The sequence below is a fragment of the Polyergus mexicanus genome, unplaced genomic scaffold, assembly GCF_030449975.1.
Source record: "Polyergus mexicanus isolate NDT 795.1 unplaced genomic scaffold, iyPolMexi1.0 SCAF_12, whole genome shotgun sequence".
NCBI lineage: Eukaryota > Metazoa > Arthropoda > Insecta > Hymenoptera > Formicidae > Polyergus > Polyergus mexicanus.
This window is the reverse complement of record NW_027223332.1, coordinates 6054479-6075566: the sequence shown is the minus strand read 5'-3', so window position 1 is coordinate 6075566 and position 21088 is coordinate 6054479. Positions and strand designations below refer to the sequence as shown.

The 21088-nt window shown below is 35.8% G+C and overlaps 3 protein-coding genes across 3 annotated transcripts; all 3 read right to left on the bottom strand.

Moving 5' to 3' along the window:
- Positions 1-5569: 5569 nt before the first annotated feature.
- On the bottom strand, positions 5570-9564 carry LOC138938200 (UDP-glucosyltransferase 2-like). The gene is made up of 6 exons (XM_070305023.1): positions 9402-9564; positions 8570-9054; positions 8085-8455; positions 7741-7960; positions 7439-7658; positions 5570-7301 (listed from the first exon to the last, which is right to left on the bottom strand). Exons 2-6 carry the CDS (start codon positions 9051-9053, stop codon positions 6962-6964), a joined length of 1635 nt encoding a protein of 544 aa, XP_070161124.1. The 5' UTR covers position 9054; positions 9402-9564; the 3' UTR covers positions 5570-6961.
- A 4064-nt stretch (positions 9565-13628) lies between these two features.
- Positions 13629-15546, bottom strand: LOC138938388 (uncharacterized). The gene is made up of 4 exons (XM_070305302.1): positions 15538-15546; positions 15172-15234; positions 14328-14833; positions 13629-13851 (listed from the first exon to the last, which is right to left on the bottom strand). The coding sequence occupies exons 1-4, from the start codon at positions 15544-15546 to the stop codon at positions 13629-13631; spliced, it is 801 nt and encodes a 266-aa protein (XP_070161403.1).
- A 1813-nt stretch (positions 15547-17359) lies between these two features.
- On the bottom strand, positions 17360-18346 carry LOC138938387 (uncharacterized). Its single transcript, XM_070305301.1, has one exon. It carries the CDS (start codon positions 18344-18346, stop codon positions 17360-17362), a length of 987 nt encoding a protein of 328 aa, XP_070161402.1.
- Positions 18347-21088: the final 2742 nt, after the last annotated feature.

Below are 21088 nucleotides of genomic sequence, written 5' to 3'. Positions count from 1 at the left end.
TCGCTTTTTCGTACGAACGAAGGATAAAAAGCGTTTGCGCGAATAGGAGGTGCTTCTTCCGCAAAACTCTTTGGCTGGCTCTTTATCCTGGCCGTTTCTCGAAGCAGAGAGCAATTCACAGAAGAAGTGCGTTTTAGCAGGTCTTACGTTAGACGGGGAAACAATACGCTAACTCTAGTATATTTACTGTGATAATATAGAGACTCCGCTGTGTAATTTGAGACTTATTCCGCCAAACACATGTAAGGAACAAGTACGATATATATTATGATATAATTAACAATGTGCTTCGCAAGAAATTCAATGTAATACATTGTTTCTCCTCCTCGCGTAAAAATGATATTGTATCTTTTCTATAAAATTGAAAAAAATTTACGCTTCCGAGAATCCGTTTTCAGATTCGTAAAATCTGGATTAAATATATCTTGTGAAATTTTACATACAAAAGAATGCGCTCATCGATAGAGCTCTTTGTGATTTATCACTGACATTAACGTCATCAAGAAATTCACAGCGAGACGAGATTAAATGTTTATTCTGTTAATTGCCCCGCTGGTGGAGTTCCCATCCACAGTAGAACAATTATTCGTCCGTCGATTGAAATTCTGCGGTCTTAGCCGAAAGGTAATTAACTTTTAATCGAGAAAGTTCAGTGGCTCCGGGTTACCCCCGTCTCCGAATTACTTCTTGCCTATTTCTCACCCTATCTTTCCCTCTCGTCGATTCCCTTCCCTCCCGGCTCCTCGGTTGGATTCCTGCCACTCAATGTGTCTAAACGTCTAATCGAGAAACGTATGAGCTATACGATATACACCTCCTTTAACTTGGCAAAAATAAAATTCTGATATACGCCATGATTAAGTGCTAATTTATTGTCTATTTATTATTAATTGTAAGAATATGCTATAAAATACACTTTTCAATAAATTATCCATATATAAATGCCAAATTTATATTACACATTTAACAAATAACGGGATAAGTAACGACTATATTAATTAAATACGTTGCACTCTAATACTCGAATCAATTCGTTTTGTCAATGTCCAAATATAGTTTCGTTAGCGACAGAAATTTGAAAATGATATTGGGGCAACTTCCGCGATGCCACGCGATTAACTCGAAAATCAAAAATGGTACGGTTACGTAGAGCTTACTGTAAATAACATTGCAGTCTACTTAAACTTTTTCAATTATTTTGCTATCTTTTACCGGCAGCGGTCCTGAGACCAGCATAGACGCTGTTATCAGAATCGGAGGGAGAGCTCTCATCTTCTTCGTTCATCTTTCGCGTATTCCGTCGATGCGATCGCGTTCGCTTTCACTCTTGACGAACGTTTCATAAATAAGTCTTTGTGCGACCCATCTAAAAATTGAATTGGAAAGTTCGTCTCGCCCATACCGTGGGAAAGCTGAAAACGACACCGCGGCGCGTGAATCGACGCGCTCGACCGTCGGCAACGCCGTCAATTTTCTGGACGATTTTTTCTCCTCCTCGTGTCGGTCCATCATCGTCGTGACGCGCTTCATTTATTCACATTCAACCGGCTGAAATCTCATTTATTATCCGTACCAGTACCTATATGCAATTTTGTCCGATGCTTTACCGCGCCGCCGTGCCACCGGTACTAGTCGGTTGGCTTTTTCAACCACGACGTATCGTACGACGACAAAACGACGGCGTGTTCGTGTGCGAAGTGCGACGTAATTTCTGATGCATTCGCGAATAATGCTCGTTCGCTTCGATTCGCCGTAGTAATACGCGGGATGATATAGCCATTATCATCAACATGGCTCGGCATTTATTGTATTTGTCGTCGATGCTGCATCGTGCACCGCGACGATAATGCAATTCGCGATGCGGAAGCAACATCTCACTACGTGATCTGCGCCTTGTTTGCGTTATACGATACTTGTCAATTGTTAATGAAAGTCAAATGTTTGCGCGATATATTGCCCGATGCATTCCAGATTTATGCTGATAGAATCAAGAAAAATTAAAGCTACACAATTTACATAAACCTCACTCATTTTAAAATACATTACTTTAATAAAAAAGTTAATACAAATTACACAAATGTTGCAAAAGCAAACTAGTAAAAGACATGTGCTCTGTTTGAAACTGAATGGATAGATTTTTTTGCACAATTAATTGCAGAACATTCCAAGAAGCGTACTACATGACACAGCTCTTTATCACAGAGAGGAGAGATTCGCGATTTATCTGATACAGTTACATTATCTCCGAGTTTTAGGTACTAATATGGTCTCCGCAGAGCGTTTTCTTATTAGTCTATTTTATTTCATTCCACCTACAACGGCGAAGATTAAATGGATTCGCGCGGCAATTTGTGGATCGATAGATTTTAACGCACTTGGCAGACCTCGCCAAGCAGCATTGGACTGTTTCCAACCAGAGCGTTCGGGAAATGTAGTTAGCGCGGTACGTAATTGGTATTCTTGACGCAAAAATTCATTTACAAAATCACTGAATGTAGAAGGAAAAATGGAAGATATCTCAAATAAAAAGCACGAGCATTTAATTTTGTAAGCCGCTCTAAATAAAAATCTTGATGCTTCGCTCAATTTTAATCCAGCTATCTCTCTCGCGCGCTTTTATTTACATTCAGGCATTTACTTCTAATTAAATATTTGACGCGTATGTAATTAAAAAAACCTATCTAAGAAGAAGAGACAAATACAATCGAGAGATAGCGATCAACGAAAATCTTAATTTTATAAATTCTGTATCGCAATAGAAACATATCAAAGAATTAAGAGAAGAATAACACATATATAAATGTTTCTACTATTGTATATATAAAAAAAAATGGCTATGTATAAATAAAACGATTAAAACACAAAAAGATTATCATAGAAATTAATAACCTAAAAAACTCACTTTTATTAATTTGAATCGTTAGATATATGCGTGCATATTTCTACGTAATTTCATTTAAATGTAATATGATCTATAGCCAACAACTTTGTAACCGCTCTAAAGCTAAAGAGTCTTCCTTGACTTTTTAAATCTACACATCAGACGAAAGCAAGTCTTTATCATGCAAATGTAATTACGACCAGAATTTATTATCGCCACTAATGCAAAAGCAAATATTTACGAACAGGTTGCGTCCGGAAAAATCCTTAGCCACAGAAGGAGTATTCTTCTTTTTTCTCTGTCAGGATCAACGCATTTTTGTTAAAAGTTATTTATATACGTCTGCTCTTTATTGTCTGAGTACATTAATAAAAAATACTCTATTACATTTTCCCAATTATTTTATTACCAAATATTTTACAGGCATTCTTTGTTCATTTAACGCTGTCTTTCATTCATTTCTTCCATCAATCTTCTTTGTATTATATTATTTCTCCGTCATAAGAAAAGTAGAAATAAAGTGACTCTAAATACGATGCCTTCCACTCTCGTCACTCTTCCACTCTTTCTCTCTTCTATCTTCTTCCGTTACTTACAGATTGAAGACGCGTAATACTTTGTGTACGTACACGGCTTATGATAGGGTGCCTTGTCTACTATCTGTAATTATACCGAACTTCGTGCCGCGACTGCAGAAACCTCCTATTCCACGAGAACAAATTAAAATAAATCTCGAAGATAATGGCTGCTAGTCCGGAGGGCGAGAAAAATCTTGTTAGCCGATGTAAAGAGAAGTTTTTTAAAATATTTTGCAAATATTCTGTAAAAAATAAATGCAGGGAAAAAATTCATACATATAAATTGTAAACTCTAGGATATTGCAATCAGATGTTGTATTTTGTAATATTTAATCTTTTTTTATTTTATTTAATCTTTTATTTTTTATATCTAGAAATCCTCTCTCGCGTCTAAAAAATACATACAGTTCGAATATTTGTTTATAATTTATGCACATATATATATATATATATACAATACATACAATAAAATGCGACTAATTATATTTTTTCCAATATTACAACAATTAAGACTTTAGACTTTTAACATTCTAATATTGAAAAAAAACTCAACATATTTGTTAATTTAAATCTCAAAATTGAAGTCAAATCCGGCTTTTAGAATGAAGAGCGGATATATCTCGTTTTAGTTTTTGGCTTATTACCGTTTCGCGCCCGCCGAGTTTGTAGCGCGAAAAGGAGAAATAAAAATCCGGCTTAATGTTTCGAGCGAACTATTGGTTGCCCAGAGACAAATTTTTGCGCGATATTGGAATTCTTTTTCCTTCTTCCTTGTTCGGCTAATGCGATCTCGATAAAGAGAACAGAGACAGCATTCGATCAAAGAGAGACGGCGTCCCTGCGTCGAGTGGGAGGATGGGGTGCGCAATCAGTAATCCTTTCACTACAACTTACATAGATGTAGCCGACTCTCTCGCGTTGTATGCAAATCCATCTATACTTGATTATTTCGATTCATCGTCGATGGACTCGTCGCCTGATCGAGTCGATCTAACGAGGGAACGAGAAGGAAGAAATATTACTACGAGTGTCGAAGCGCTGCTTTTTATTGTTAATAAAAGTTCGCAAAGCAATTGCACGACCAGTAGGATTTTGAATTTTTCTATTATAAGTACTATAACTGAAGAATTATTATCAGAAAACTTGCGCTCATTATACATAAATAGGCATTCAATTTATGGCTTTATAATTTTATATCTCAGTATCATATTGAGATAACATTTTTCGTTTTTAAGCGGTACAATTTCATTGATAAACTTATCAAAAAATTATACACGATTGAAATTAATATCTTATTAAATAACATTTTTTAATAAAATGCTGTAAATTTACTATCGCATCGTCATCGTTACTTATTCTTAACATTTACGTAACATATACCGTAGACTGTACTTACGTATAATGAAAATTGCAAATTGCGACTGTGGCAAGAAACTCGCTAAATCAAAGATTCATAATGATAATAAAAGTATGTTATTGGAATTCGGAGACTTTTCCACTCGTGATTGAACAAGCGCTTCAATCTAATGGGAGGATATCGTCGATGTGTCTTCTCGTTTATATCGCGCGCACGCGACATCCGATTTCGCTGGAAATAGCATGCAACATTTCGCACGATTGTCTTTTGTTGGCGGCTGTGAACCGCGGTTGCGTCTACGAGAATATTGCATGCACTCGTATCGATGTTCTCTTATTTTGGGTGTGTATGTGTTTGCCATAGGAAATTGAAAATACTCCAAATTCCGTTGATGCAGCGAAACGTGATAACGTGTCTCGTGAATGCGAGAGTGATCCGCTTTCGGTAGCGACGGGCTGCCTAAAGTAACGGCGAAACGACGCAATTGCGCGCGAGATCCCATCACCCCCGTACCTATTTGTATTTTTTAGTCGCGTTCCGTGATGCGCCACGTTCTTTATCGCTTCGCTCGGGCGTCTACCCCGTCCGAATTTGTTGTGTTTTCAATAAAAGTCAGCGCGCCTGAATAATACGATCCGATACATTCATTGCCAAAGAAAGAATGCGCATCGATCAGCACTGCAATACCGAAAGTAGTAAGAGTTTAGAAACGCTAGCATATACCGTGTATATCGCACCTCTATTAATCTGACACTCGCGCAACAAGAAATAAAATTCCATGGTATAATATAAAATAATAAAATAATTTATTGTTTTAATTCTGAATTTATTACTTCTATCAATTAGCAGGAAATTAATATTAAAGATAAAAGTGTCGTCTTAATAATATTATATACTAGCGCTCCCTTATTTTCACAAAAGCACTTAACAAATCGACAAACAAAAGAACAAATATCAGAAATAATTGTTCAAAAATACTGTAAATAAATAAATGAGAAATGTTTCCTGCAATATCAAACCTCTAATCAGTAGCCTGATTAGAGGTCAATGTTTCGCTTCTGAGGCGAAGATAGTATGCGCGACTATGTTATAACAGAGCGATGAATGTCATAGTTATCGGTACTGTCTATAGTATACGTGTTCGCGATTCGCATAGGTTTCACCCAAGCACTTGAAATGGCCGTAGATATGTATTCCGCCCGATGGCAAAGGGGTCTCCTAATTGTTGCTGCAATGTTCATAGAATACGTGTGCTCGGTCGGCGGCATTTGGCCTTGTGTACGTGCGCGATGTTAGCATCGTATACATTATCGCGCTATACATTCCTTGGGTCGAATATACGTGTTAATGGATCCTTGCACTCTGAATTAGGTCCATCTGCCAAATGGACGCGCGAACCGACGGCAAAGGGAGCCTCATTAACCTGATATTCGAAACACATCGGTCATGTTAACAATAACATGTGGCACTCAGCATCATTGCCGAAACTAATTGAGTTTCAAATTTCTATGAAATCATGAATGCATATCTAGAAAATATGTTAAACATACGATGTCCGCGCACCCGTAATAATATATTCATGCATTATTAGAGAATATAATTATCTGCGTTTCTATTAACTAGCAATATTCCTCGATTACGCGAAGCTATTTCATAATATCTATAGTTTCGTATCTTTATCTGTTGTTCAATCGCCATATTTATTTATAAATTTGAAAGTAAAATTGTGTACATTACATATTATACATTATAATCTCGTAATATCCTCATTTTTTTGTTTTTTTCATCCTCCTCCTTCTTTTTTTCAGTCTCCTCTTTTTTGCTTTCTGTCTCGTAATTCCATGAATACGCACAAATGAACATAATGGACCTTGGGATGCAATTTCGTACGTTCACACAAAACCCATTTCGCTCAACTACCAGTTTTATACCGACAGTATTCGCTCCCATGCCAAAAATTTGCTCTGTCGCGCTTTCTTCGGCTTCCTCTTTTCCCTATTTTTTGTATAAATGAGTACTGTAAAATCCACGTGCACAAGTGCTCGAGAGATAAAAGAGGTCTATTTCCGCGATTATTTTGCATATTTTTGTTCAGTATTTATTTTGTAAAAGTATATTTTACCTTATTTAATATACAAAACTTGATTATGCAGATTTCATTTTTTTTGTTACGAACATTTCAAGCACTCCGTTTGGCTTAAATTGATCACGTATTTGATTGTTTATCATAATATTATACAAAAGCTTCAATCCCCATCCTACAATAGCCAAGAGAGCACATAAAACTACGAATGATGTTATCGCCAGAAATACAATGATATCTAAATCGAATTGTTGATACCACGCGGTATCGACTCCATTGAAACGTAAATGAGGTGCACCATTGTGACGCATTACAAATTCGATCCACCATATAGCATTCTCTAAACTATCGTAAGGCTTGTCTTTTGTGAGAGCACGTAATGCCAACATTCTATCTTTATATCTGCGAATAAAGCATTAGATGCATGATATTTAATATATGTATATAAATATTGCAGTTATTATTTTCTATTCGTAAGAAGATGACTATTATTATACATACACGCGTATAAATAATTGTCATCTTATTATCGCAATTACCGTTTATCACCGACGACTTCCAATATAGTCTCGTGCAGTTCCGGCGTCGTAAGCTGGACTATATTCAAATATTTTGCTACTCCCAGAGAAATCATTTTCGTAACTTGATACACCTGATCGAAGACAAATGGTATTCCTATGAGCGGGACGGCGTAATGAACTGCTTCTTCGGTACTTTGTAATCCGCCTTGATAAATGAAGAGCTTGATGTTCGGATGAGCTATGAAGATGAGAAAGAAAATATGGATTAATAATCTCAATGTTAATTATTATATAACGCTGGCTTATCCGTTTTCATTTACCGAGTACACCCTGCTGCGGGATCCATTTTGAGATAAAAACGTTAGGAGGAACATGAAAGCCATCGTCTTCGAATTTCCACAGTACTTTGTACGGTAAATCGGCGAAGGCATTGGTAAATACCTCCAACATTCCCTTAGGCAATAATTTACTTTTTACGTTCGTTCCCAGACTCATATAAATGAAGCCATTTGTTGCATCATCCAAGAAGTCCTTTAAATTCTATAAAAGGGAAATTTTATAAAGAAATATTTTCATCATTTTCTCGATAAAATGTGTGAGAATAGTCAGACAATAAGATGCAGAACTTTGATGCTAGTTGATAATTGTTATAAAATATATGTACTTTTGGTAACAACGGCGGTGTCTTTTTGATGTGTAATCCGCTGAAATGAATGATATTAGGTATCTCGGGTCTCGCATATGCTAGCAATGGTTCTTGATTAATCAAAATAAGACTCATATTCTTTGCAACGTCGACGATATGCGGTATATTCTTGCCAAAGTATTTTTCGGTGATTCGTTGTTGCTTGACCACGAAAGTATTAAACCAAAAGTATATGTTGTACCAAGTTCTTCCAAAATTCATCAATCGTTTCCAAAATGGAAGATTCAACCCTGCGTAATTTTCGAGCTCCCAATTGGAAGGATGCGACGATAGCACAGGGCTGCCGAAATTGAAACGATGGCAGTTTTGCAAGTCCATGGACATAATACCTGCGGTTATAAAACTCGTTAAGCAATTCATTATCCGCATATATTATATATACTCGCGTATATAATCCAAGATAATTATGTAATAATTAATTTTATCCGTCAATTTTATTTTACCTATTAAAGGAGCATTAAACTTGTAGGCCAGCATGTAAATTGCAGGAGTCATAATCATCTCAGTTATCACCGCGTCAAATTGCACATTCGTTCCATTTGCATAATATTTCAATAAATCAGGATGACTGAGGACATCCTCCGCGATGTCGTGACCTAATCTCAACAATCTCGTCTTTAATCCTCCCAATTGTGTGAGATTCCAACGAGTCTGACTCAAATCGGTATCATCGATCTTCTCATATATAAAACCAAAGTCTATCTCCGTATAATTGATTAGGCTAGAATCGTTTAGAATGTTTGGATTCAATGTTACTATCTCGTGACCCCGTTTATTCAAAGCGAGACACAGTGCCCGAAATACTATCTGATGACTGTAGGATGGGGCTGGGGTAACGATCAATAGTCTCTTACTGCATGCTAAGTTGCTCATAGCAAGAATCCATAAGATCGCGACAATCGGCGAGGTACAGATAATCGATCTCATTCTATAAACAATAAGAAAAAGAACGATGTAATTATATTCATATATTTAACTCTTGGCGGCCATGTGCGATTTATGTACACAATGTAGATATAATGTGATAAAAATTTATCTTCGGAAAATAGTAAGATAGATATATGTCAATCATAATTTCAATTACATATATTCAATTACACATGTTCATATTTCTTATATAGTCTTCTAAAACAAAATCACACATATAATCAATATTATAGTAATTAATTTTTTTACTTGCATACGAAATTATTTAACTTTGTATAAAAAGATATAAATTCTATTATTTACATCTTATAAAGTTTATTTGATTAAAGCAGATTATGTATTACTTACGTGTTGATATTGAAGATATATTATAATATTGTGGCTATTCTCCGCAATAGTAGTTCAATTAGTTTGAAAAAAATTAAGAAAGAATATAAGATAATTTCTTTCTTTTCAATTGGTTTTATCACATAATATAATGGTCAATATTGAATAACGGTTTATAGTATGATTTCTGTTGAAGAGACGCGCACAGACTGAATCTCACGAAATAAAGTAACGTGTTATGTAGATTTCTTCGGTATGGAATATTACGCATTAACTTATAATCTTCACAAGCATTGACTATGAACGTGATCAGGATATGTGGTCTTACGTATACATATATTAGATATACATATGTTAAATCTGACAGAAAAACAATCAGATGATTATTTAATGAGAAAACTTGCAATAGGAAATTGCCACAAGAACAACTATATTGTTTATCAAATAAAATAAATAAAAACAATCTATAGCAAACTATAAGACAGCGAAATTTAATTCTTTTACTAGTATTAATATTATCTGTTGTGTCTAAAAACGGCAAATTAAGAGTACATATGTATTATGTTAATATAAAATATATCAATACCAGTTTTCTACTTAAAACATAAAACCTGTTTATAAATTGCCGAGTTTGCCTATTAACTATATCATTAATTATTAAAATATGGTTCTTTCTCATCGTAAAAGTGACGATCATCAAAAAGCATGTAGTTCAAAAAATATTATGCAATCTCGCGTTATCTCGCATAATGCAATGCCATTTTTAGAAGATCAAGGCTATTGCTCGATGATTTTGAATCATATTTACTTATAAAATATAAATAGAATCGTATCTGCTTTTAAAATTATTGCTAAAGTTATACTATTAAATTTAATTTAATTTATTATCATAAAAAATAATAGAAAAATAATCAATTACACATCACATGTATGAGTAACAATAGTCGTGCTATTTTATGTGGAATTTTTTTTTATCATATCATATAATATTTTGAAAAATCAACTTATGTCTGAAATCACTGTTTATAAAATAAGAAGTACGTTGCGAGAAATTACGCAGATAATGTAAATACTGGTATAGTATACTAGGAACAATATTCCTCATGTTTCCATGAATTCAATTAGAAATAAACATGGATTAACTGATGATTGAATTTTCCGCCTGACAATTTAGATAATGTTACGAGATATCGAGATATGTACGAGGTGTATCATAATAGCAAAATCTTTGATAGAAACAGCAACCAATGTTGATACGCATTGATTACAATAATAGAAAGACAAAAGTTGACATAACAAAAAGATCGGAAATTTCAGATGAAAATTATTTTGATTCGGCAAATAATTTTGGATATTAGCTGAATCACACGGACTCATGTTTACGATGCGCAAATGCATAACTCCAAATATACAGTTGTGTATATTGTGCTGGGGATTGAAATTATGTAGATTAAGCTCGTCCACACCATGTTCGAGAGCCTAAATGAACATTAACTCCGTACATATATACAAAGGAAATCGTTTATCGTTACGTATCACATTGCTGACGAGAATGTAGTTTTCATAATTAAAAATTTGTCTAACATGTGTGTGTGTGTGTAATAAAGTTTTGTTATTTTCGTGAGATAGTGAACTTAAATAACTAATTTAAAGCATTTACGAATGCATTTAAGTATCTTTCCTTAACTCTATGGAAGAATAATACTTTGTTAAATGGTAGCAATTAAAAAGATATAGGCATGAGAGATAATTAGAACCTGCTCTCGCATATGTTCAGAGATATTGAACTAGTTCTATTTTGCTCATTTATATAATGATATGACCGCGTGACTATAGGAATATGGATCTTATCGTTGTATCGGCCAACGGAAAACGTTCATTCTTAGTCGATGCACGCGCAAACCCGGCACGCAAGCACATGTATTAAATGCGTTTCTAGTGTACGTCGAATCAAAATCAAATCAAGCTTGGTACGTGATCGGATGGCTGCGGAGCCAAAGAAAGACGACAGGGATTCTCCTTCGACCGAAACGACGACTCAACTTGCAGTTCCTCAACTGTAATTTCGACTCAATAGTTGTTACGGTATTAGGAAACTACGCGTAGCTACCTAACTCCATTAATCATTACAGCACCGAAATCGCCCCAAGATCGTTTTTAAGAAATACGAATAGTTCTACTCGAATTATAATTTGTCTTGGATACGCTCTATTCGTTAGTTTTTGATAACAAAATTTTTTTTTTATTATAAATAAAATAAAAAGGATTTAAAATATATAAATTTTATACATGAATGTCTCCATCAGACTTTGTAATTTTAAATTCTTATATCATGAGGTTGCATAAGAAACAGGATTGGAAAATAGCATAAAACAACAAGAGACATCTAAGAATAGCATAAAAATATTCTCCAACATTTCCTTCCTTCAACAAATGATTCATCTAAGCTTGATTTAAAGGAGAATTGTATCTTCAATAGAGAAGTATTGGAAGATAAATTGCATATAATCAATAGTAATTACATATGATCAATATTAATGATAATGAATTTTAAGTGGTAACGAAATAATGACGATTTTATGCAATTGTACATTAAATCGCATGAAAAACGGATTTGTTTGTATAAGAATAATGTTGCACGTAATACTTACATGAGTTTCTGAGCAATAGCAGTAAGAATTTAGTAAAACTTTGTAAATAGTTTATATTACAATATGCCATGTTTATATACGCGACTAACAATTCAACTTTATCATAAGAATACAGTATCGTAGATAAGTTTTAAAATATCTTCACAAAGTTCTACTATAAGCTAAAAATTATCGTAATTTAAAAATAATATTACGAATATTATATTTTTACAAGCAATTTTACTTAACATTGCAATAATTATCGGTATTAAAATAAATTGCATCATAAACAATTCAATTTACTTCTCCTTCAATTTCATAATTGAACTTGCTACGCGTTGATATCGATAACTGGACAATATAAGTTGCAGAAATAGAATCAGACATAACATTGTAAAATATCATAAAAGACATAAAGTAATAATAAATAAAGTAATAATAGCGTAAAATTTTTTAGAGAGAGAAAGAGAGACAACATTATTTTATAAATTCATAATAACATGTTCAACTTAATAATAGTTTTTCATTAAAAATAATAAAAAATACAGTTTATTATCGTGACTCATGCGGAATTACAATAGATTAGAGAATCTCATATGCTCACGTTTTATCATTGTACGAAATTCAAGGGTAATATCTATAATTTACTTACCATGCATGCGTTTAGCAACGGTAGGTCGTAATGGACGACTCAACGTCCGTCCTAAATTGTTTTACAAATGAGTTGACTTAGCTGGCGATAAATCATCTCACGCCACAATTCAGTTACCATTCTCAAACACTTTGCGTATATACAATAGGGTTCGTTCGTCGGATCATTAGTGTTTTATGACGGTAGCCGATTGATGATTGTCCAGCTCTGTTTGGGCAGACAATTACCGATTCTACGGAAGCCTCTTTTACGAAAGACGCGGTAGACTCTATAGACGTAAAGGAAAGCTCGTCTCTTTCCGCTTAAATTTGGAAACCGAATTCCGTACATTCGCAACTCTCCGAGCAATCGTAATTTTGCAGGCAGCAGAAGTTTAGCCGGTGGGCTTTCGTTCGAGAGGTAGAGCTTAGAAGTCAAATATCGAGAATTTCATTTGCGCGTCACTATGTATTATTCAATTGTACTCAGAGGAGTTTCCTCGCGAGATAAGCTGCCGTTGAACTCATCAATCACTGTTCTCGGCTGTGATAGACTATTCCAATAAGCTCAACTGTCGGGATTAGTACTTGTGAAATCGATGTATGTCATCAAAGTGAACAAAAACTTTGTTTTAGACTATAGTAAAGCACTAGCACACTCTGGCTATTGTGCTTTATTATCTATCTGCTATCAATAATTTATGTGTGTGTGTATGTACTTTGCATTATTTTTAATATATAACAATAAGCACACCATAAATAATATACATATAATATTATGCATAATATATATATATATATATATATATATATATATATATATTGTTAATGTATATGATAACTAACTATATTAAATTATAAATTATAAATATTTGCACATTGACAATTTGAAATTATACGAACTAAGCACAGTACATTACATTTTAAATATTATAAATTTTCTTGCAAATTACGTTTACAAATAAGCTGCAATAAATAAAATGTTTGATTAAGTTCTCTCTTCGCGTATCTTTGGCGCTGTTGTTGTTTCACATTTATTATAAGGTGGGCAATAATCCTTGCAAAATGTAACTTCATCAATGTAAATTTTCACTTCGGTATGTGGCTCCTTAATACGCTTAAAAACGAGTTTGCCGTCCTTAATATATTGATTAAATGGAATTGTACATATTTGCTTCCATCCAAAACCTTCTGCGATCTTCGCGATATATCTGGAATGAATATATTATTTATATTAAACAATGGATATCAGGTTTTGGATTAATATCTATGTAAATCTGCGTAAATCAATTTAATTCTACGTCTTGCGACCCGATTTGCTTAATATATCGCAGAAAAACGATACTCGTTAATAGTATCTCGAATAACGTTCCTATACTGAAAAACGCATCAAGTTATCGTATATTACACCGGTCTTAATAAATTCGATTATTCTTTGAATATGACAGGAAGCCATATATCAACTGCTTTCCCCTTACGGAGATTTGAATTGACAAGGGAACAGTTTCATTGAACGTACGTACGACATGTGATGGATAGGGTCCGGCGATCTCTCGCGTTGATGCGAACTCGTCGCGAAAATTACTCAAGATCCTTCCGAGGCGAGCGAACCGCGTCGAAACGACTGGCATTCCGTACGTGTCTATAACTCTAACCAGAATTCCGCGGTCAAGTAAGTCGGACTCACCTATTGCTGCAGTCAACACGGAACAATCGATAGCCGCAATCGCGCGCGAGATACCAGCTATCTAGCACGAGCTTTCTGGCGATACCCTGGTTCCGGAAGTCCGGTCCGACCGCGAGATAGCTGCACTCGAAGATCTTGAGAACGCAGTAACGCTCCCAGAGATTTGGCTTGCGGGTCACGTAAGCCTCGAACTCGATCACGTCGCGAGTTGACCCGCATTCGCAACACCTAGCCAATTCGACAAACTTGTCGGGATCCCAAGGACAGGAGCCGGCGTTCACCGCGGCGCCCACGATACAATTGTCCTCTCCCTCGGCGATTATCGTCATACCCTCACGAAGCTCGTCATACATCATCTTTAGCAACGACGGAGCAGGCTCCTGTTCCTCCAAACCTATGTTCACCATGACTGGATCGTCTTTGAAGAACGCGTCGCACATGAAAGTCATTATTCTGTCGTAGTCCATCGGCAAAGCCAATCGTGTTTTATAAACTGGCTGATGATCCTGCGATGCACAAATATATGTAACAAGAGTTTTTGCGGCAATAAATATAAATAAATTAAACGAACTATTAAAAATTTGAGTATGTAGTGAATCTTTTTAACGAACAATCCGTAGAAAATGTGAGTGTAACTTATAAAATTTATATTTACAGATTTAGACGAATATTAATTTTGACAAATTTCATGTTAGATATTGTCATGTCTCTGTGATATTATTACATAAAGCTTAAAGTAAACTTAATCAAACTTACGATACATTTTTCTGTATAATTTCGTATAGCGAGACGTAAATAACGTCCTTGATTCCTAAGTATGCGATACGATCCGTATTCCACGCACTTCGATGTCATAGGACGTGTCAGTCTCAGCAAGATCGATGTCATATTTTTGCCGTGACTTATCCTAAATGAAAATATGTATACATATTGTTATATAATTTTTTGCGAAAACATATAATATATCTTGTCCCTGCATACATTCCGCGAAAGATTTTTACACATTTTGACATAGATTGATTTTATGTGTTTGATATTTTATGGTTTATTAAGATATACGTTAAATTAAGAGATACAATAACATATAAAAATAAAAACTTAATCTTACTTGGTTCTTTTAAGTATAATAATAAATAATATATATGATGTCTCGAATTTTCACGCCATTTATCTAGGAACAAATTAAAAAGGTTATTTATATTTCTCATACTTCTGTCATCTTTCTACAATAATCGCATACTTCATATCATTCAAGAATTGCAAAACAAACGCCAGTAATAATATGATCGCTAGTAAATTTTTTATTGATTGGATTTTCCTCAGCGAAGATAAATCGGTGACAATAAACTACCGCGGAAAGACGATCAGATCCCCAAAATCAGCCGTTCTTGGAAAATCACACGAGCGCATCGGACGTGTGACAGTCAAATAAAAAGGAAGGGAAGCAAGATACGAGGCGAACGTCCGCTTTTGCGAAGGATTGGAGATTATCAGAAGATAAATTGCATTTCTTTTCGTAGTAAAACCATCGCCATCGAGGTAAATCGTCAGATTTACTACTTTGACATAAATTATCCAGGAGCTGACGTTCGTTACTTAAGCGTCAAGATTTCGCGAGAGAATGTTAAACTATCGGCAAAATATCGAAATAAAAAAGAAAGGACTTTGAATAATTAAATAAAATTTATTATTCATCTTATTTCTAAGTTTCACGCCGAGCTGCACGGAAATTCGAGATAGCCAAAAAATAAAGAAAAATAAAAATACGTTTTGCTTCCGTCAAAAAAAATTCCGAGCGGTAAAACTTAACGTCGTCGTTTCGCAGCTTCTGGAAGACCAGGTCGGACGATAACTCAAACACGGCTCTATTCATTCATGGCCGTTGTACGAAGTGATATGGGTGGCAGCTTGCAGAGCGGCACCTGATTTATGTATTCGCGTCGCGTTCCACCGCTTCCGATATACATGCGCCTTCATATAGAGACCGTATACATAAACGGTCAGATACATATAATACAACCGTCAAGTGTGTGCACGTATACATACATGCATCGACGATGCGTATATGCGAGGGTGTACGCGGGAATATACGTTCATACGTACAATACATACACACATATGTACGTTAGTGCGCACAGATACGTATTGCGAGAACGGTAGGTGCCGCGGCTTATTGTTGATGAATGCGGGGAACCCGAGCTTACTGAGCCACGAAGGGGATGCGGGCTTTATGTGTATATCGTAGTCAGACAACGGCAGGGATGGAAGGAGAGTGGAGACCGATAGATATACGTTACCGAAGTGGAATGGCCCCGCGAGCTCCGCTAGCAAATCCATAATGAGAACGCGGGGAGATACAACGGCCCGTATATGCATCAATTATGCGGCTGATTCTCATTTCGCGGTCGGACCATACGCGAAAAATTGCAATTTATCGGCGCAACAATACGAGAGCGTTATTAATATCCATTAACTGTCCGCTCAATGCGGCTACCTGCAGCCGCGTGTTCGATCATCGGTCGATTGCATAAATAAAAGTAAGATTGCCGTAATGAATTGAGGGAAAGGGGAAATTAAATTTATTCAAAACAATGATTTACTGAATGAAAAATATTTATGCTAGAGAGAAAAGCAGCAATAAAGCTGCAAAAAGGAAACAAAATTGTAAAATATTTTATAAAATAATATTAAAAGAAAAAATAATATATATTTTTTGGTCATTTATTTAATATAAATTAGTAAAAAATCAACATCACACATAAGTGAATGTAAAAGCAACCGCTTTTATTTAATTTTATAAATGCACAATGCACATATATAACATATATGATGTGAAATACAATAAAAATATGTATATTTAATAATATGAATAAATGCATTAAATGTACATTTGAACATGTATGTTTAAATTTTTTTTAATTTCTTTTTAAATCAATAGTCATCGTACAATCGTAACTTACACAAACGCCATACACTTGTCGGGCTGTTATTGCTGAAAGCGAACTTTCAACCGTTCGCTAAGCCAATCTGCTTTATGAATCCATCAAAGTTCCCGAAGATTCCATCGTAGCGTGACCTTGGGCTTCTTGGTCGGTTCTCGTCTTTTCAAACTTACCCCGCTCGTTGGCTTCCACCTCGACTAATCTGGAACTGTTACTATTGTCTTTCGCGTATATGTCTTCGGCGTTGGCGTGTTTCCCGCCGTATCGATCGTCCTTGTCAAAGTGTTCGCTCTGACGTCCATTATCGTAGAAATCGGCGTCCTTCTCGAATTCATCCTTATGATATCCGGCGGCATTATGAATCTTCTCGCGATCATTTCTAGTCTTGTAAATATTTTGCTTTTTCTTTACGACGCTTTCTTTATGAGTCTTCGCATGATCCTCATTTTCGAAATGACTCTTTTCCGCATCGGAAGCTTCGGTATCCTCGTTCTTCTTGCTCTTCTGCTTCAAATCATTTTTTAAATCTATCTCGAGAACGACGAGACTCTCGCTGCTAGGATCATTTCTTACAAGCTCGTGCTTCGACGCGGCATAATGAGCATCGTCATCTCGACCAAATCCACCGAATTTACCGGAATTCTCGTCATCGTTTATCATCAAAACTCGTAATGTCGCGCTATCGCGAACTGACGTGTCGGTTTGCGGTTTCACGAATGCAAACTCCATGTGGGTGACTCCAGGCGGTCTCACGCCCTTATAACCGCGCGGCAGCATCTCTGCCTCGGGTTCTATGATCAAAGGTAGTAGGACCGGATTGCTCTTTGCTCTTGTAGCGATCGTTCTTGACGGGCTATTCTCCTCAAACTTTTCTACACTATCCTCGTGAATCTTGGATAATTTAGTCGCAGATACCTCTTCCTCGAAGCCATAACCCCCAGTTGATTCCGGATTAAATAATCTCGAGCTGCTAATGTACATCTCGTTCGATCGATCTCTCGCCGGATGCGCGCAAACGTAGAGCACGATATAGGCAGCATACCAACCTGCTCTGAACCATTCTTTACAGATTTTCATTTGATTTGCGGATTTGCTTGTCCAAATTTATACAATTTAAATGCAAATTATATACATATATATATATATATATATATATACATATATACTTGGATAAATAGATTTGGTACTGGATAGAGAAATTGTTGACGTAATACGAATCGCAAACGCGCTGACACACACTGTAATGACCGCAATAATACCAGCTCTTTTATATCGGGTGCCAATCACTCGGACTGAGATCACTGTCGATTTCACATGGCCTGAGCGTATCTAACGTAGCGTATAACCAATTCAAGATCATAGTGACAGTTTCAGTACTAGCTAATCAGCGATGCAAGGCAAATTCGCGGGAAAAGATCGGAATTTTAGAGAGGAGAAACTTGAGAAATATATGCTAAATATTCGTTAAAACCAATAAAAAATTAACTGCTTTTTCTATCGAATAATTTCGCATTTCATTTTTTCGATTAACTCTTGATTTAAACTCTCACCGGATATTTCGATTAATCGACGAAAGATCCTTCTCCGAATCATTACGCAAATCGAGGGCTCTTTGCTAATGTCGGCAAAAGAAATACACCGTCAATGGCATGCTACGTACTTGAAGCATCGAGACGACCTTAAAACGCTCGATGACGCTAAAACAATGTGTGACTTACGCAAGAAAAAATGTCCTTCTAACGTGTATATATAAAGACGATAAAGGAAACGAACGGATACATCAGTGTCGAATTCAAGCACGAGACGATAATAGCGATTATTATCCGGCGCTTTGTTTACGAGAACGAGATTGCCATGATCGCGAGTTTAGTAACGCTGTTCGCCGGCTTATGCGGCAATAGTGCATCACCAACGGGGACAGCACACATGATGGTCTCTAAGATGAGAATAGCCGATCTCGAGACGTCAGCCGGGGGATATGCGTACAATCAGCAAGCGGGCCATCCGGTTTCGTACATGCGATACACCAATCACGGAAGCGGACGTTACTACCATGCACCGACGCCGGTACATTACGTCGCCGGTAGTTCTGCACCTGTTGCGCCCGCCATTTCTGAAACTGCATCGTCGCACGAACCCGTGCTGCTCGCATATGCGACTGCGAAGCGCGAAATTGTACCGTACGCGTCGCGCCAGCCTTACCAGCACGGCGGATTCATTAATTATGGCAGGCATCAATTAGCGAAATACGCTCAACCGCTTGAACCGCCTAAGCCGGTTGCTCGCGCGCCGTATTACACGCCGGGCGTTTTATTTAAATTAGACGAAACGGATACTGACACTGTTAAAAGAAGCGATAATAAGGAGAATGAGGAGAATGAAAAAGATGATTATGACAACGATGACGAGAATAATGATGGCGATAAAGAAGACGATAAAAATCACGAGAAAGCAGTTGATTTTATAGCAACCCATCCTTTTCACGATTCCGACGAACCTCGGCCAAATATCGACGTTTCGCTTAAATTCGGCGAAAAGTATTCTGCCGCGCAGAATTTTGCTGATGGAGAAAAGGGTAACAAAGGGTACAACAAACGAATGGAATTTGACGTGGGTGAACGCGTGCAGCATGATAAAAACAGGCAACAAGGTAGATTTTTGTTTATTTTTTTTTAGAAACATTGAATTATTTAATAGCTTTTAGATTTTTTTTTTTTCCCACAAATATATACATATATATATTGTCGAGCAAGATGTTACTTTTACCTGGATCTTTCAGAACATTATGATATTGAAAGTGAGAATAAAAAAGGGTACAGCGACACGTCCGGAAATTATGGACGCTACGATGAGACTGAGAATGGTGAGAAGGGTAGCAGCTATGGGCAAACATCGTACCACAAAAAGGGCCAAAAAACCAGCGGCTTTCATAAAGTTTACCACAAGGATGAATATAAAAACCATACCGATTTCTATGACGAAAGCCACAAGAAAGGTTATTTCGACAAGCACGTTGCTACTGACGAACATCATAATGCTAACGGGGGTAATTTCAAGAAAGGCGGACATCATGAATCCAAGTTTGATCATCAAACTAGTGGGAAAAAAGCATTTCATGATAAAGAGCATTTACAGAATCGCGATCAGGGTTATAATAAGGAAAAAGGCGACAATTCTTATCATAATAATTACGAGAATTATGGCTCCGATGCAGGCACAGATTTGATTGAGCAGCGTAAATACGAAAAAGCTAATTAACACTATTAATATCGCAGAATATTTAGTACTAATATAATTTATCTTCTATTTTATATATCGATTATAAACATAATAAAATGAAAAAGAATTTATAAATGAATATTTTTATGAAATAAATTTTCGGTCCATCATAAACAAGCATCGGCAGTGTCGATTGAATAATGCTTATAACAAAATTATATTTTATAATTAAAAATAAATATTGCAAATATAATTATGACATAAATTTTGAGAATAAATGTGGTTAATAAATTCATAATATTAATTGAAAATATAAAATGTTTTTTGCATAATAAAGTTATAAATTTGTAATTAAGATCAATTTGATTTAAATTAAATTGTTCATATTAAAGATAGATAATTTTCAAAGGAATAAATAAAACAAATACAAAACTATATCAATTACATCACCGAATGCGATAACTGCCCGATATTACGGTTTTATGGAAATGGTATGTAACGAGAGGCCATATTTTCTTGTGACAGCTGCTACACCGCAGAAGCGTGACTGATATAGCGCAAAACATAAAACATCGCTAAATTATTACGACAGTTACCGAT